Source organism: Rhinatrema bivittatum, chromosome 6 (assembly GCF_901001135.1).
Source record: "Rhinatrema bivittatum chromosome 6, aRhiBiv1.1, whole genome shotgun sequence".
In the NCBI taxonomy this organism is placed as follows: Eukaryota; Metazoa; Chordata; class Amphibia; order Gymnophiona; family Rhinatrematidae; genus Rhinatrema; species Rhinatrema bivittatum.
Genome location: NC_042620.1, coordinates 208,741,380 through 208,759,921, shown reverse-complemented (window position 1 = coordinate 208,759,921; position 18,542 = coordinate 208,741,380). Strand labels below are relative to the sequence as shown.

General features: G+C 40.3%; 1 protein-coding gene across 5 annotated transcripts in view; it reads left to right on the top strand.

Moving 5' to 3' along the window:
• Positions 1-18,244, top strand: part of PLS3 (plastin 3) — a 228,319-nt gene extending 210,075 nt beyond the window's left edge. For all 5 annotated transcript variants that reach the window (XM_029606503.1, XM_029606506.1, XM_029606505.1 and 2 more), the window contains 3 exons: positions 1,119-1,242; positions 5,527-5,651; positions 16,540-18,244. In XM_029606503.1, the coding sequence (XP_029462363.1) occupies positions 1,119-1,242; positions 5,527-5,651; positions 16,540-16,672 (382 nt within the window). In that variant the 3' untranslated portion in view covers positions 16,673-18,244. The remainder of the gene's footprint in view (positions 1-1,118; positions 1,243-5,526; positions 5,652-16,539) is intronic.
• Positions 18,245-18,542: the final 298 nt, after the last annotated feature.

The following is an 18,542-nucleotide window of genomic DNA, read 5'->3' as shown; positions in this document are numbered from 1 at the left end:
AAAAAGGTTGGCAAGCAAACTTGTATTTTGCATACAGATGAACGGTAGCTTTTATGCCTTTGTGTAAACAGGCTTGGGAAATTTGCTTACATTCTATTCCCTGGGGCGGGAGGGGAAATAGCATTGAAGTATTCTTCAGGCCCCATCAACGACGAAACCAATGTCAAGCTAAGACAACTGCCCACAACAATACAATTGCTTTTGCAAACTTTTATCAGTTTGGCATTGTGCGTGTTTAATAGAATAGGGGAGACCATGGTGCAAGTGTGCTTTTTACCATTTCTTTCTCCCAATATGCTGTGTGTGTGTGTGTGTACGTGTATGTACTTCCCTGTTTACCACTCCCCAACAAAGTGCAACTGGCATGCAGCATTATAAAATCCTTAATATCAATATAATATCCCATCCAAACACATTTGCCCCTCCAGATAAATTTGATAAGTAATGATTTGAGGAAACATTGGCCCTAGATAGCCAGAATGTGCCTTCTGTATAGTAGTTTAGTTAGAATCAGCATGTTCGGAAGCACACAGCATCCCATTAAGTCCCTTTCATATGTGCAACTGCTATTGCATTAAAGATATAACTTTTTATAATAAGATAATATAACAGAGCAAGGTCCCTTGGTATTCATACCCCCAAATATTTCTGTTTAGTGTCTGCCTATTTAAATGGAAAATTGCCTGACCACATTTCACCAAGATCTGTTCCAAGGGCAAAACCTCAGACTTTACCACAATTAATTTTTAAGCCTGCAAAAGATTGAATAAATTCTGTATAACGGTTGATCACTAACAAAGAGTTGGATATCGTCTGCAAACAGAGACATTTTTAATAATGTAGAACCCATCTTGATTCGCTGCTATAGTTGCTCCTACTACATTTTTGTGGTCAGAGGCTCTATTGCCAAGGCACACAAGAGAAGAGGGGGCAGCAGTGGTGTACTTCCCATCTTAAACTGAAACTTGCCGAGATGGAGCCATTTTAGAAGTACCTGCGCCCTCGGGTTATTGTACAGTCTTCTGCTGGTCTCTTTTGTACCGTGCTATGAATTTTGTTTTCTTCAGGTAGCATTGATATTTTCATTTCTTGTTTAACATCAAATTATTAACACTCAGGTATACACTGAATATGCTTCAGGACCTTGGTGATGGTCAGAAAGCTAATGATGACATCATCGTAAGATGGGTAAACAGAACATTGGCAGAAGCTGGCAAATCATCTTCCATACAGAGCTTTAAGGTAAATGTTTTTAAATATTGGTGTCTTAAGGACAGTATACCAGGAATGAAACTGATTGAATTTTTACAGAAAAAAATTGATGTAATTTGTGATTTGCTTTCTGATGAAGCTTCTAAAGTGCAGTTACTGAATCTTGATTGCTTGAATCTGATACTGTATTGCTTAATCGCATCTCTACTCACTCTTACTCCGTTATTTCTAAACCTTGTAGTTGCAAGTGAGGTGGCAGTCTCATTTTTAAAAGGCATTTCTCTCTTTTTCAAGTAGTGGTTTGATACTATTGATCAAATAGAACTGTTAGTTTTGACTGCCTGTACTGGGGGTATTTGTTTACTCTATTTTCCACTGAACTTGTCTTCATTTTCCTCTCTACCTTTTTGAAACTCTTCTCTCATTATAGATTGATCTGAGCAAGTTATTTAATTTATTTAGATTTTTATATTCCGCTTTTCGGCACATCAAAGTGGATTACATTCAGGTACTATAGATTTTTCCCTATCCCCCCCAAATCTTACAATCTAATTTTGTGTAATATTCAGAGCTTTATTTTAGTTCCCCAGTCATCTACCTTTGATGCCTTTATCAAAGTTCCAAACTGTCTCACACTGGTAAAGGGCTAGTTTTCATCAAACAAACTTGCCCTTAATGTTGCCAAGACTGACATTCTTATTTCCTAGCATGTGGATAGATGGATTCAGGACCAGTGGGTTATGCACCTCTACCAGCAGATGGAGGCAGAACAAGCTGGTGTCACACTATATTTAGACCTGCTGAGACATCAGCCTGCCAGTATTCTCAGTCTCCAGCAGATGGTGAACGTCATTTCCTTACAGGGGATTGCTTCGAAATTTAAAGGAGAATTAATAGGAGCTTTGAGTTGCCCCAGTCTCCTGCAGTGATACCTTATGGTTCCTCTCCCAGTTGAGAATTCCTGAGATGATTTCTGTGGTCCCTCAGATGAGTGCCTTGGTCCGGTAGCTGGTTTTCAGCCGGCGTGGACTTAGCTGATTTAAACAGCTGAAAGGTAACGGGTGCAGGAAGCCAAGCACAACAGTGATGGTATATGCCCTTCCCCCCCCCATCGTGGGAGACCCTTTCTGTGCTCAGTCGGGTAAGGCTGAGCTCAGGTAAGTTTAAAAAAAAAAAAAAAGAGAAAAAAAAGTCAGTCAGAGTAGAGGGGTTATTGTAGGACTTCCTCCGGTTTCCGTGCTCTGCATGCCATCCGACGTTCATTCCCACTTCCTTGGGGGGGGGTTAAGGGATCTTGGCAACCTGGCAGGTTGAGCAGCCCAAGTGGGCTACGCCCCGTGGTTAGGCTTTTTGCTGTGTGCCGTGTGGTAGGCTGCAGTGGCGTTTTCGTGCTCCTTTCTTCTGTGCATTCGGCTTCTCTCTGCAGGACCGTCTGTGTGTGCAAGTGTGTCCAGCTGTGCGTCTGAATTGTGCGCCCAGTTTCCTTTGGGCATGTGCCTGTGTACACATTTGGGAACATATTGGTTGTGTGCCCATGATTAGAGCGGGTGACAGTGCGCTTAAATTTGGCGGCTCATAGCCTTGGGGCCCCTAAATTTTGTGCGCTTAAATTTTTTAGCGAGAATTCAGCTGGACGCACATCTTCAGTTGCCTGTTAAGCATACTGAAGTATTAATGGCGCCTGTGGCTAAGGAACCTAAGTGCCTTTCTCTTTGTGCTGCCTGTCATATTCGGGCATCTCAGCATGGAGTGCCCTCTAACTTTGTGCCAGTGCTGCTTAGAGGCTCAGGGGGAATTATCTGCCCCTGATTTTACTAAGCCTGGTTCTTCCCAGCCTGATGGGGACCTGGTTAAGGACATATCAGAAGGGACGCCTGACCTTGGACCTCCCTTGACTGGTTCCTCAGCAGGAGATGGCAGCTCAGTGAGCGCTGCTCAAGTGCCTCTTGGTTTTGGCATGGATCTTTCTGCCTTTTCTTGGGTAGAATTTTTCAAGGATTGTAATCCTTTCTTCAGGCGCTGTCCTCAGCCTCATCTAATCCTGTCAGGTCAGATTCTCAGGCCGTGGCTTCTCCCTCTTCCGGGTACTACTGTTAAGTGCTGGAGTACCTCTCAATTGACTGCAGGTACTCCAGCTAGGAAGAGCTCTCAACCCTGCACCTTCTCAGTTACCCGCCATAACCGGAGGTCCCCAGCACATTACTCCTGCCTTGCTTCCTTACATTGGCTTCCCATTCAATCTCGCATCAAATTCAAAACAAAAGTTTTAATTTTCAAGGCCTTGAGTTAGAGGCTCCTGAGAATTTTAGTGCCCTGTTAAGGATATATAGACCTCCTCATGCTCTTTTCTCTATTGAAACGTAATCTTTTAGACGTAGCTCCTATTCAAGCTGTACACCCGTCAGAGACATGCGAGAGCCTTCTCCATCATAGGCCCTGTTTTATGGAACTCGCTTACCGAGAACCTGCAAGTTGATGTATCTGTCAACATTCAAAATAAATGAAAACGTTATTTTTACCCTCACATTTTTGTTTCACAAGGGAGAGGTTTAAATGGGTGGTGCATTAATCAAAGACGAGTAGGATAAACTCTTCATTGGTCCGGTTTGTAGGCTCTCAGCCTCTTTTCTAGTCTTCCACGGTGGCCCTTATTTGTTTTCTTTCACCTTTTTATGAAAGTTTTAACAGAATTCCGCATAGACCTTGGATATTGCAGACAATAAAGGTGTAAATAAATTAAGGTTAGATGGACCTTTCCTTATCTGCCATTATATTATGTGTTTCTATGATGCTATGCAGAGCACTTTTTATCCAGAGGGAATACCAAAATGGTCAACGACTACAGTACCAAAAAACCGCATAGTACAAAAGACTAATGCCAACAGATCTGGTAAAAGTCAATCAAATAGAAAAATCTGTGCTGGTAATAGTTTCTTTAATGAGCCCCAGATGAACTGCTAAATATTAAGAACAAGGTTTAAAAACAAAAAAAAGTGAAAAAGCAGTGCATATAATTGGTCTGTTCATTGGTGTTATCTAGGTTTTTTTGCAGAGAGAATGTATTATTCATTAGAGCTGAGTAAAACATCTTTATACAGATAAGTAAAGGGAGTTGATTTAAGTCACATAGGGGTAGATTTTCAGAGGGGTACGCGCGTAAGATACGTGCGTACCCCCCCGAAAACCTAACCCTGCGCGCGACCGAGCCTATTTTGCATAGACTTGGCGGCGCGCGCAAGCCCTGGGACGCGTGTAAGTCCCGGGGCTTTGCAAAGGGGGCGTGTCGGGTGGGCGGCACAAATTTCGGGGCGGGGCGGGAGGCATGTCGGGGGCGTGACGCCGGCCCAGGGGTGTGGTGGAGGCCTCCGGACCAGCCTCCGGGTTGGGTGATGGCGCGCCAGCAGCCCGCTGGCGCGCGCAGATTTACACCTGCTTTCGGCAGGCGTAAATCTGCCAACAAAGGTAAGGGGGGGATTTAGATAGGGCCGGGGGGGTCGGTTAGGGAGGGGAAGGTGAGGGGAGGTGGAAGGAAAGTTCCCTCCGAGGCCGCTCCGACCCCGGATTTTATAAGATACGCGCGTATCGTGTAAAATCCAGCGTATTTTTGTTCGCACCTGGTGCACGAACAAAATACGCGCGCGTGTGAATTTATAAAATCTACCCCATAATGTGCAGAAGAGCCAGGAATGTAACCCACTTTGACTCTGTCTCATACTATAATCACAGACCTCACCTCGTTCAAGGAGTTATGGTTTGTGCAGTTCAGTTGTGAATTGTACACTAACTGCCGTATTGGCCCAAACATAGGACACCCTCCATTGCAAGGTAAACCTTCAATCATGTCCCGTTTTGGAGGGTATCAAATTAGAAGCCTCCCTTTCCTCTCCGCTTGCCCACCCCAGCCCTAATCTCTCTCCACTTCTACCCACCTGGGCATCAGCGCTCTCTCCCTCCTGCCATGGTGATAGCAGCAACAGCACGTTGTGTTGTATTTCCTGCCCAATTGGGAAGCTTCTCTTTCTACCGCCGGTGCATGGGCTGGGTAGAGAGCTGCGTGTTCAGGTGAGGGGGCAGGTTTTCTGCTGGCTGTGGGCTCTTCCACTTGGCTAGAAACATGAGATGGATTTTTGGAAACGCATTACCTTGGAAACACCTCCTCTTATATTTGGACTAATATGGTAAATATACTTAGTTCTGCCTTTGAATTTGAGAAACCAATTTTTATAAATTAATATGCGTGAGTGATAGCTCTCCTTGTACAGGACATCTTGAAATAAGCCTCTAGTATTGAAATACTTTTGTATTTTTCCTCAGGACAAGACAATCAGTACTAGCCTGGCAGTTGTGGATTTAATTGATGCTATCCAGCCGGGCTGTATCAACTATGAACTTGTAAAGATGGGAGACTTGTCTGACGATGACAAACATAATAATGCTAAGTAAGTGTGTATGCATTTCATAATATGTAGACAGCCGACTTTTGACTTTGGCTTTCATGTTGCTTAAAAATCATACGGCTTAGCAGCAAAAAATATTTTCTAGTACTTCTCAGAAATGAGACTCAAAACTAAAAATAAATGGAATGTAAAAACTGTGGTGCATACAGAAACTGATTGCACATTTATTTTAATTAATAAAAGTGAGTTTATATTTTTTTCTGTGTTCAGTTTCTTGCAAGAATTCCTCCTTGTTCTTTAATGTGCTTTTGTCTTCTGGAGGTGGTGGTGAGTTTAGCTGTGCAGTTAAGTCCCATTACAGACTCCTCAGGAATTCTATGCATGACATTTTAATATTCTGCATATTATGTTTATCAAAATAATTTTCAAATTTCAGTACTTTCACAGTCCTTTAAACTTCAAAACATAAAAATGTTCTAACTCAAGATTGCAAAATGTTACAGTTTTGATGCAGAATTTCTTCTAAAGGACAGTAATATTGCAGTGTAACAAGGACTTCTGATTTGAGGGGATTTTATTTTAGCAGTCCAGGAGCTAAGGGGCAGCACAGACTTCTTGTAGCTGCCAATATTTGCAGCAAACAATGGAGTCCATAGCTGTTACTAGAAATGTCATCCATTGAAGGAAGTCTGCGTTCTTGGCAGCTTCTCTTTTGGCTCCGCAGATTGCCGAACTAATATCCCTGAAAACCAGAAGCACTAATCAGAAGGCAGTAGACCCCTCTTCTCATACCTCAGCTCCCCGACCCCTGGCACTCTCTCTCTCCTTTGTCTCCCAACTCATCCTTCCACTGCTCTCTACTCCTTCAGCTTATCTTATCCCACACTTTGTTTCCCCCTTCCCTCCCTCGCCCCCCACCTGCCTTAACCAGTGACCTTCTCCTGTTCACTGGCCCTGTTGTAGGCACTGTCCAGGAAGAGCAGCGGCTGGTCATCTTCCTTTCCCTGCAGCTCTTAGAGTTGTGCAGGAAGAAATTTACGTAAGACTCCTCCTGCAGTGTGACAACTTAGAGAGCTGGCAAAAGAAGAGGTGCAGGTTTAGCTTTCTGGTCCGCGATGCAGCAGGTCGACAGATTGAAGAGATGATAATGCTATAATCATTCTGCATTATATGGGGTTCTCGGACACCGTGAGCCGTGTGGTACTAGAATTCCTGTGCTGTTCTTGCGAGAATGACGACAGTGCGAAATCTCGCGCACCATGGGGCTTACACTGTCTGAGAGCAACGTGGTGCAGGAAGATGATGTCACCAGTATCTACTCCATTTGCAGGCTTGCAGTGCTGCTTCCTTTCACACTTGTTAGTCAATTCCTGCAAATTCTGCGCAGCAAAGGTAAAATCTGTGCTGGGGGCAGGGGGAATTATGCATTGCACAGTTGCACAGAATTTCTCCAGGAGTTGATTATAGTGTGATATCACTAAAAGAGACATTTCTAGCAAACCAGAAATGCATGTATTTATTTACTTACAGTATACCAACTTAGTACACTGTTGCTTTTTGTATTTATGACTTCTAAAGTTTTCTAACCATTTTTTTCTTCTTGTTATAAAGTGTTTTGGATTGGAACACACTTTAGTATAAACTTATCCTACCACTCTGTGCTTCATGCTGTGTGTTAATCATCTATTGACGCCCTACAGACTGACTAAATTCTAGGGGCATTGCTCTTTATGCAGATTAGTCTCCACATTTGGTATTCAGTAAAGGACATAGAACGGACATGGTAAACAATGGTTGTGTTTGTAATGTTTCTTTTTCCTTTTAATTACAAGTCATGATTTTTTTGGTGCTTATCAGTGGGAAGTCATGTGCAATCCTTAGGGGCGGATTTTAAAAGCCCTGCTCGCGTAAATCCGCCCGGATTTACGCGAGCAGGGCCTGGCGCGCCTATTTTCCATAGGCCTGCCGGCGTGCGCAGAGCCCCGGGACTCGCGTAAGTCCCGGGGGTTTTTGTCAGGGGCGGGGCCGATGGATGTGGCGTTTTGGGGGCGGGATGCGGCGTTTCGGGGGCGGGCCCGGGGGCGTGGTTTCGGCCCGGGGCGGTCCGGGGCATGGCCGCACCCTCTGGAACCGCCCCCGGGTCGCGTCTCGGCGCGCTAGCGGCCCGCTGGCGTGCGGGGATTTACTTCTCCCCTCCGGGAGCCGTAAATCCCCGGAGAAAGGTAGGGGGGGTTTAGATAGGGCCGGGGGGGTGGGTTAGATAGAGGAAGGGAGGGGAAGGTGAGAGGAGGGCGAAAGCGAGTTCCCTCCGAGGCCGCTCCGATTTCGGAGCGGCCTCGGAGGGAACGGAGGCAGGCTGCGCTGCTTGGCGCGCGCCGGCTGCACAAAATCGGCAGCCTTGCGCGCGCCGATCCTGGATTTTAGCAGATATGCGCGGCTACGCGCATATCTACTAAAATCCAGCGTACTTTTGTTTGCGACTGGTGCGCCAACAAAAGTACGCGAATGCACATGTTTTGTAAATCTACCCCACTGTGTATGTGTGTATGTGTTTTTTCTCCCTCACCTTTCAAGGTTGGCCAATGTTTGCAGTGAATTTTTGAGCGTGCTTGATGCAGCTCCACAGCTGTAACAGAAGCCCTTCGGAAACCTTTATATTGGTGGTTTCCCAAACCTCACTACTACTAGAGAGCTACCTAATATTCCTATTGCTATTACGACTCACACACTTGATTCATAAAAAAAATGTTTAAAGATGGAAAGGCCAACTTATAAAGGCTATCCATATGGTTGCAAGAGACATCCTTAAATTTCAATCATAGTTGGCAGAAAAAACACCCATTTAGTATTGTAAACTGTATTTATGAATCATCCATATCATTAAAAGTCCCGCATCAGTTTGCAATGATTGTAACTGCCCCGATAAAGATCATTTGTTTCACCGAGTGTTGGCTTGAGGTACAATTATTAACTACATTTTAAGTATGAATCACTTATCTTCCAATTGTCTCATAGTCGTCCATCCTGTCAACATTCAAAAAAATTTAAAACAGCATTTTATTACTCTGGAAGAAATGTAAATCAAAATCTGCACATAAATTGTCCTATAAGCTGTGTCAATAAGCTATTGTGCATGTTATCTGGCAGTCAAAGCCTTCTCATTTATCAAGTAGCCGGAAGTGACTCTAACTCTGTTTGCTGTTATTTAAATTGTCCATTGGCCTACCTATGGATACATTCATCCACTCCAGCCAACCTATCACATTCAAAGGAAAGCTGATGTCCAAAAGACCTACCATTTTTAAGTCTTGATTTAAACCTCTTGGAGACAGTCTGGCAATGATCTATGAAAGCTTGTTTACGCTATTGCAATCTCAATGTAAAGTCTCCCCCCACACCCGACTCAATTGAATTTGTTGAATGACACAAAGAAAATCTTAACTGGTCTACCTCTTGATTCTTATGATGCCAATGCTTTACTAAAGGAGATTCCATTCTATTGGTATGTTTGCCATGTTCAATCACTGGTATATACATTTTTAGAAGTCTGCTTCAGTGATAAAATGTGCCATATATTATTGATGTTGATGTGCTGAATTCATATCTGACAATTAAACCAGCTGATTGGCTACTCTTTCCATGATATTAACATTTTACATTTGTCTATTGCATAGATAGTGCTTTATAGTAGAGTTTTAATCATAAATTGTAAACTTCAGATCTTTTCATGTATTTATGGTTGCATAATATTTCAACTGTCCTGTTTATGTAACACTTTAAAAATTAAATCTGCAAAAGAATTATAGAAATATAATTTACTATAAAACAAAAGGCCAAAAACTATTTTGTGTATATATATGTATATATAATGTACATAGTTTTGTCCTTATTCAGTAGCTTCTTGGCTCTTCTTGGCTTGTCTCTTGTGTTCATTATGTAGAACATCTCTTGTCACTGCCCAGCAATTATCTGCAAGCATTGATGGGCTCCATTTGCCCTGATAATCGTATTTCCAGTCCTGCACTGTTCTAGTAAAATTGCTCACCATGCTTAACACTCACTGCTTCGCAATTTGGTGGAAAAAAAATCTAGATATCACTAAAGATACTTTTGCACAGTCATGTTGCAGCCAAGGCTTTTGTATACCTTGAGGAGGTTTTCCACCAACTCCTTGTAGGTGTCTGCCTTGTTTCCGAAAAAATTTATTACCACTAACTGAAAGGCTTTTCATGCCTTTTCTTGTCACGCAAACCCAGTCATAGATGTATTCATAAATTCAGTCAAAAGATGTGTATTAGTTATTTCTGGTTTAATTTGAGATCCTTTCCCTTCTTAACTCAATTATCCTCCACAATTCCCAAGTCAAAGGTCGTATTTATTGACCCAGTAGCATACTTGAAAGCTAAAACCAATCAGCAATTTTAAGCATCATTTTCGTTCTCAGTAATCCAGATTTACTAAAGTTAGACTACCTTCATGTTGGAAGCATTTTGGCTGTAGACAAGTTATCTGTGCTTTAATTGGACAGCTGGTCTGCTCGATGTAAATCTTTTCACATGGGCACAGTGTAGCGCATATGATTTGTTTTGTAGTACAGTCAAAAGCAACCAGGTAACGTATAAGAAAATGTTAACATAGGAACATATAGAAAGACATGGTTTAATGGAACAAAGTCAGCATAGCTTTACCCAAGGCAAGTCTTGCCTCACAAATCTGCTTCACTTTTTTGAAGGAGTTAATAAACATGTGGATAAAGGTGAACCGGTAGATGTAATATACTTGGATTTTCAGAAGGCGTTTGACAAAGTTCCTATTGAGAGGGCTTCTAGGAAAAGTAAAAAGTCATGGGATAGGTGGCGATGTCCTTTCGTGGATTGCATACTGGCTAAAAAACAGGAAACAGAGAGTAGGATTAAATGGACAATTTTCTCAGTGGAAGGGAGTGGGCAGTGGAGTGCCTAAGGGATCTGTATTGGGACCCTTACTTTTCAATATATTTATAAATGATCTGGAAAGAAATACGACAAGTGAGGTAATCAAATTTGCAGATGATACAAAATTGTTCAGAGTAGTTAAATCACAAACAGATTGTGAGAAATTGCAGGAAGACCTTGTGAGACTGGAAAATTGGGCATCAAAATGGCAGATGAAATTGAATGTAGATAAGTGCAAGGTAATGCATATAGGGAAAAATAACCCATGCTATAGTTACACAATGTTAGGTTCCATATTAGGTGCTACAACCCAAGAAAGAGATCTAGGCGTCATAGTGGATAACACATTGAAATCATCGGTTCAGTGTGCTGCGGCAGTCAAAAAAGCAAGCAGAATGTTGGGAATTATTAGAAAGGGAATGGTGAATAAAACGGAAAATGTCATAATGCTTCTGTATCACTCCATGGTGAGACCGCACCTTGAATTCTGTGTACAATTCTGGTCGCCGCATCTCAAAAAAGATATAGTTGCGATGGAGAAGGTACAGAGAAGGGCGACCAAAATGATAAGGGGAATGGAACACCTCCCCTATGAGGAAAGACTAAAGAGGTTAGGACTTTTCAGCTTGGAGAAGAGACGGCTGAGGGGGGATATGATAGAGGTGTTTAAAATCATGAGGGGTCTAGAACAGGTAGATGTGAATCAGTTATTTACTCTTTCGGATAATAGAAAGACTAGGGAGCACTCCATGAAGTTAGCATGTGGCACATTTAAAACTAATCGGAGAAAGTTCTTTTTTACTCAACGTACAATTAAACTCTGGAATTTGTTGCCAGAGGATGTGGTTAGTGCAGTTAGTATAGCTGTGTTTACAAAAGGATTGGATAAGTTCTTGGAGGAGAAATCCATTACCTGCTATTAATTAAGTTGACTTAGAAAATAGCCACTGCTATTACTAGCAACGGTAACATGGAATAGACTTAGTTTTTGGATACTTGCCAGATTCTTATGGCCTGGATTGGCCTCTGTTGGAAACAGGATGCTGGGCTTGATGGACCCTTGGTCTGACCCAGTATGGCATGTTCTTATGACCAATTGTGTAACCTCTATACCAGTGGTTCTCAACCCTGTCCTGGGGACCCCCTCAGCCAGTCGGGTTTTCAGGATATCCACAATGAATATGCATGAGAGAAAATTTGCATACACGTGCAAATTTTCTCTCATGCATATTCATTGTCGATATCCTGAAAACTTGACTGGCTAAGGGGGTCCCCAGGACAGGGTTGAGAACCACTGCTCTATACAGTTATTACATATTGAACAGAATCCACAATGGTATTGACCCTTAATAATGGAATCGTCCCGTTTGTTACTTGGTAGTTAGGATGGAATCAAAATGCTCCTTAAATTCATACCTCTTTTGCAGGCAAATAGAGGATATCCCACTTCCCTTTCAGGAAACAGTCTCAATATGTACACACTTCTTATCCAACCCACTCCTTTTCTTTTCCTTGTTCTTTATTGTTCTATTTTATTTGCACTTCACATTGTTTCTAAAATGTATCTTATATATATATATATATATATATATACACTTTTGTTCTTATTGCACTTCACTGATATCACATCTTAAACATCTTAATAAACATGTTTAAACCTCCCCTCACTTAAAAACCACACACACAGATGTTTAAGATGTGATATCAGTGAAGTGCAATAAGAATAAAAAATGTATATATAAGATACATTTTAGAAACAGTGTGAAGTGCAAATAAAATAGAACAATAAAGAACAAGGAAACGAAAAGGAGTGGGTTGGATAAGTAGAATGTACACATTGAGACTGTTTTCCTGAAAGGGAAGTGGGATATTGTTGAAATTAGAGAGAGTCTGAGAAGCGGTGTATGGTGGTTTGGTTGTGTGTGGCAAATAGAGGAAGACTTTAGAAATATCATGGCCTAATAAAATATAAAAAAATAAATCAAGAGCAACTAAAAACTGCTCTGTCGCTGCCAAACTGTGTTTTACAGTAAATTATTTAATAACTTATTTTATATAACTTCAAAAATGGCTCAGTCAACCTACACTCTGTGGAACTAAATTTCAGAAAAAGTTTTCAAAAAAGGCTGAAAATATATTTATGGAGAGTGTGGAAAGTTTCATATATAGTGTAGGTGACTCCGCACCAATATATAATTGGTTATAATCATCAACCTGCCACCACCTCCAAAAGAAAAAAAAATTTGTTTTTTAAATTTAAATCCCAAACAATTCAAAAACATCCGTGGTAATGCTGGTGTTTACCTTCCTCGCAGAGAAAACTGATATAATCTTCAAAATTACCCTTTGATTTAAAGCGGGTACATGGCCGACTTCCCTGTTAATGTTGGTTATCTTCAAGCATTAAAATCCAATCCCGACACAAACGGTTCGTGTTTCAGATGCTGATCTTTCTTCAGGGGAGTATGATGTCAAATCTAAACCAACCTCATAGGATTCTGACCTCTCCAAGGGCTATTCTTCATGTCTGCTGGAAACTGAAACTTTCTGTTCGCCACATCATGCTGGCTGGGCTCCGCTCCGAACCACCGGGTGAATGCCTTGAAACTCACTTAAATATTTTATTGTAATCCATGTATTTGAATTATTCACGTGCATCATGTCTTGTTAATTACAGTTCATTTTTAGTTCGCGGTTTGTGAGTTTTGTAATGTATACAATCATCACAGAAATGTAATGTAGTTCAGGAGGATGTTTAGAGTCCTGATTGGTTCTATCAGGTTCGCAACTTCAACAGAACGAGTTGGAGAACAGTTCCCAGTTAGGTCGGCTCCTGATGTCATCAGGCATCGGCCTTTCATTTGTGAAACAAACCAAACATTGGGCAGTTTAAATCGGCCGCCCCTCAATGGTTTAAAACTGTTGATAGGTTCTTTATAACCCTGTCTCTTTTGATTGGCTCCAGAGGCATCCCCGTTTGCATATTTAACAGGGAAAAGTGAGTTTCAAGGCATTCATCCGGTGGTTCGGAGCGGAGCACAGCCAGCATGATGCGGCGAACAGAAAGTTTCAGTTTCCAGCAGACATGAAGAATAGCCCTTGGCGAGGTCAGAATCCTATGAGGTTGGTTTAGATTTGACATCATACTCCCCTGAAGAAAGATCAGCATCTGAAACACGAACCGTTTGTGTCGGGATTGGATTTTAATGCTTGAAGATAACCAACATTAACAGGGAAGTCGGCCATGTACCCGCTTTAAATCAAAGGGTAATTTTGAAGATTATATCAGTTTTCTCTGCGAGGAAGGTAAACACCAGCATTACCATGGATATTTTTGAATTGTTTGGGATTTAAATTTAAAAAAAAAAAAAAATTTCTTTTGGAGGTGGTGGCAGGTTGATGATTATAACCAATTATATATTGGTGCGGAGTCACCTACACTATATATGAAACTTTCCACTCTCTCCATAAATATAATTTCAGCCTTTTTTGAAAAATTTTTCTGAAATTTAGTTCCACAGAGTGTAGGTTGACTGAGTAATTTTTGAAGTTATATAAAATAAGTTATTAAATAATTTACTGTAAAACACAGTTTGGCAGTGACAAAGCAGTTTTTAGTTGCTCTTGATTTATTTTTGATTACATTGGATTGCTGTATACAGTGGTGATTTTTAAGATTTATCTGGGTTTGTCACTAATAAAATATAAAGCATCAACACTATTTTAACCAATTCAATTCCAGCCATGCATGAAAAAGCATATACTTATTTTGCTAGTGTTGACATTTTCTATGGTGATTTTAAAAAAAGATTGCAATTGGCAAGTAAGGCTCTTTTATATATTAGTCTTATGCATTTAAATGTATAACCTCTTTGAAGAAATTTATCTCACATACGCAGTGCCTGAAGTTTAAATGTATCTACTGATTTGCAAAGTCGTCATCATCTTAGAAATGTTTCCATCAGGATATTCTTGCTTATGTGTAAAAGATGACTAAAAAATTTCAACAATGGATTTCTAGAAATTGAGGCACTCAATCGTTCGCCTGATTGTAAACAAGAATATCCAAAAAAGCAATTTTGTGTGATGACATTGTATTGAAAACTGCAAATTACTGACAAACAATAATCAACAGCATAAAATCTTGTAAGGCACATTGATCACCAGCCCAAATGAAAATCGTGTAATCTATGAAATGCTTCCACATTTTAATATGACCCCAGTACCCAACACCATAATATTGAGGCATTGAAACATTTTATTAGGCCAAGATATTTTCAAATATCGTTTTCTGTTAGCTTACAAAAGAGGCATGAATTTAAAGAACATTTTAGGTTCCAACAGCACTACCATCTAACAAAAGGGATGATTCCATTGTTAAAGAGCAATACAATTGTGGATTCTGTTCAGTATGCAATAACTGTATGGAGATTACACAATTTGTTCATCCTACGTTACAATTTTCTTATACATTACCCGGTTGCTTTGTCTGAACCACACAGCAAATCATATATGCTATACTGTGTTTGTGTGAAAAAATCTATATTGGGCAGTCCAGCCATCCAATTAAAGCACGGATAATTGAACTTAAGAGCTGCATTCATACTAATAGAAAGGAATCCCTTTTAGTGGAACATTGGCATCATATGGCTCATGAGTTAAACAGTTAAGATTTTTTTATCATTGAACAAATTCAATTGAGACTGCAACAGTGTGAACAAGTTTTCATATATCGTTGGCAGACCCTGTTTCTGAGAGGTTTAAAATTAAGATTTGGAATGGCAGGTTTTTCTAACATCACCTTTCCTTTGAATGTGGAAGGTTGGTTGGTTGGATTGGTGTATCTATAGGTAGATCAGTGAAACATTTAAATAGCTAGGAAGATAGTCGCTTCCTGCTACTTGATAAATGAGAAGGCTTTGACTGCCAGGTAACATGCACGGCAGCTTGTTGATACAGCTTATAGGAAACGTGCAAATTTTGATTTACACTTCTTCTTTCAGAGTAAAAATGCCATTGCAAGGTTTCTGAATGTAGTCAGGATGAACAACTATGAGACAATCAGAAGATAAGTGATTCATACTTAAAATTGTTAATTGTACCTTACTTACTTGTCCCCCTGATGAAGCCAGCTTTGGGTGAAACAAAGGACCTTGGGCAATTACAGTCATTGCAAATTGATTCGGGACTTTTAATGATATGAATGATTTAATAAATACAGCATACAATATTGCATATTCAATAGTACATGGGGTTTTTTTTCTGCCAGTCATGTTTTAAGATTGCCTCTTGCAGCCATATTAATAGGCTTTATGAGCTGGCTTTTTAACCCTTAAGCATTTTTTATTTATTGCATGTGTAAACTGTAATAGCATATGGATAGCTGTTTAAGTAATAGTGAGTGTGGTCAGTCTTTTTCCGACCACCATTTAAAGCAATTTTTCATCCTACATATTTACTTTTGTTTTCCCAAACCTGTCATCTTGACCCCACAACCAAGGACATTCAGAATGAATATGCATAAGATATTTTTGCATATGCTAGGTCTCCAGTTTATACAGATGCATCTCATGCATTTTCATGGTGGATTTCTTGAAACCCGGACTTATGGTGGGGTTAATTGAATAGGTTTGGGAACCATAAACCCTTGGTATTTATATGTATTTTTTAGAGCAACTCCCAACAAATGGAATGTTTTCGTAGGTTTTCATGGAGCTGCAACTGCAGTATTAGTTTCAGTGTATATTCAAATGTGTGAAACAAGTTTTAGGAAGAAATACAGAATATGCAAATGGGAAAAAGGAATTTACAAATGAGGAAGGAGGAAAGCTGAAGTGAAGATTCTGTCAGTCATTGTTCTCTTGGTGTTGTGCTGAATATAGCCCTGTTCAAAGAGGTTTACTTCTCTCCATATTACTAAATAAAAAGCCAAATTTAGTTGAAAGGTTAAGAATCAGCAGTTTGTGCACTTCACTTATTTTTAAATTATTCACTAGGTATGCTGTATCAATGGCCCGAAGAATTGGTGCCAGGGTGTATGCTCTTCCCGAGGACTTGGTCGAGGTGAAACCAAAGATGGTTATGACCGTGTTTGCTTGCTTGATGGGCAGAGGAATGAAGAAAGTGTAAGCTGAATGAAAGAAGCAAAGAAAATTGCCCAGGAAAAAAAAAAAATCTGACACCCCTCTCTCCTCCCTCGGTGCATGACTAGCATACATCAGCTGTTTCCTGGTGGAGATGCAGCTGGTTTAAGAACTTGCACGGTTGAAAAGGGCTTTTCGGTTTGCTCAGCAAGACTCAGAACATCCAAGATTCTCAGGGAGAAGAGTTGCAACTGCCAGAACTGTTCTTTGCCTGGATTTGAAGGTTGGCGCATCAAGTTCATTCTGAAATGCATTCATATCTATTATCTTAACACGTGTTGTACGGGAACAGTTTCATTTGCAGAATTTTCCATTACAGACAATTTTTTTTCTCTTCCTTTTGAGGGTTGTCGTGATATTGTCAGGTATCTGACTAGAAAACAAAGCTTGAAGGGTGTTTCTGAATACTACTTTCGGCATTTTGTTGTCCAAGTGGGTCATGGGTTTCAACTTTTTTTTTTGTTTGTTTTTTTTGCCTTGGGGAAACAGCATTAAAGATGCATCCTGGATTCTGTAGCATTGACTAATAAGTTACATGAAAACATCTCTGCCATGTCTAAAGATCAATATTCTATTTCAGTATTTCCTACATGGTGCTTTTTGTGTACAGCTAAAATATTTTGATTGCTTTTTAAGTAAAAGGCAGCAGTTTCTCCTGTTTGATACTTTTATTAAAGGGCTTTCTTTACATTTGATACCATAAATAATATTTATGCTGCGGTCAGACTATCATATTGAAACAGTTCATCTTGTGTAAGAAGAACTCTGCTTTTATGTATGCAAGGCACTATTGAGTAGCACTATACACTTTAAATGGTGATGTCAAAAAAAATAAGTAAAATATGTTCATTAACTGATCTGTAAACTTTTTGTTATTCTTCCAGTTCTCAGTTATATTTTTTGGTTTGCTTTTATCCCTTAATCCAGCAAGACATAAACTATTGTGACCTGAAAAACCTCCAGAATTTGACCCCATGATGGGGAAGAGGGAGAAGCGGAAGGAATAATTACCTACTTCTTGTACGTGTCATACAAATATACAGTACAAGAGAGTATAGTGCTACTTGCTAGCATTGTGTAACACCTGTGACAGGACAAAGTTCTACTGAACTATAAAAATTAAAGAAAAGGAATTGGGATAAGATGATCACCACCTTTAACATAATAATCCTAATGAATGCATTTTTTTATGTTTCTTGGTCAATGCATACACCTAGAACTTCTCTTTTTTTTTTTTTTTTTTGCTAAATAAGTCTGCATGAAAGTTTGTTACATTTTTATTTAAAAAGCTATTATAGTACATTTTTTCAATTCTGTGCTGAGGTGAGAGGGAGTGTGCCACAAACGAGACTCTGTAACTTGTGAAAGATGCAGTGTACGGAGATCCTCACAATTGAAAGATTCTTCACCAAAGAGGGGAAGAGAACTGGCTTCCTTGTTACTTTTGCTTTGGCAAGCTGTTTGCTGTATTTTAAGATCATATTGCTATTGTAAGCCATTCAGTGGCGCGATCTACTGGCAAAGCATTAGTGCAAAATAAAAAAAAAAATTTACAAAACCCTCAGCTTTTATGTGTTGCCTTCTACATGCCGCCTCCTCCACTGCTCCCTTCCTCGCACACACACACTTTTCATGTAGCTCTCTGTTTTCTTTCAGGCACTAAAGAATCCTGTTTTCGTGTGCAAAGGTCACAGACTACTATTGTAAGGGAATTATAAGGCCCCCCTCCCCCCGTAGCCTAAGCGAACTAGTCAAAGGCTTGCTTGTTCAGCTAATTAAACTAGGCCTCAGAGTTATTAATGAAGGTTACTGTAAGTGATAAAAGGGGACTGGGTCTGGAGCTAAGGATTAAGCGA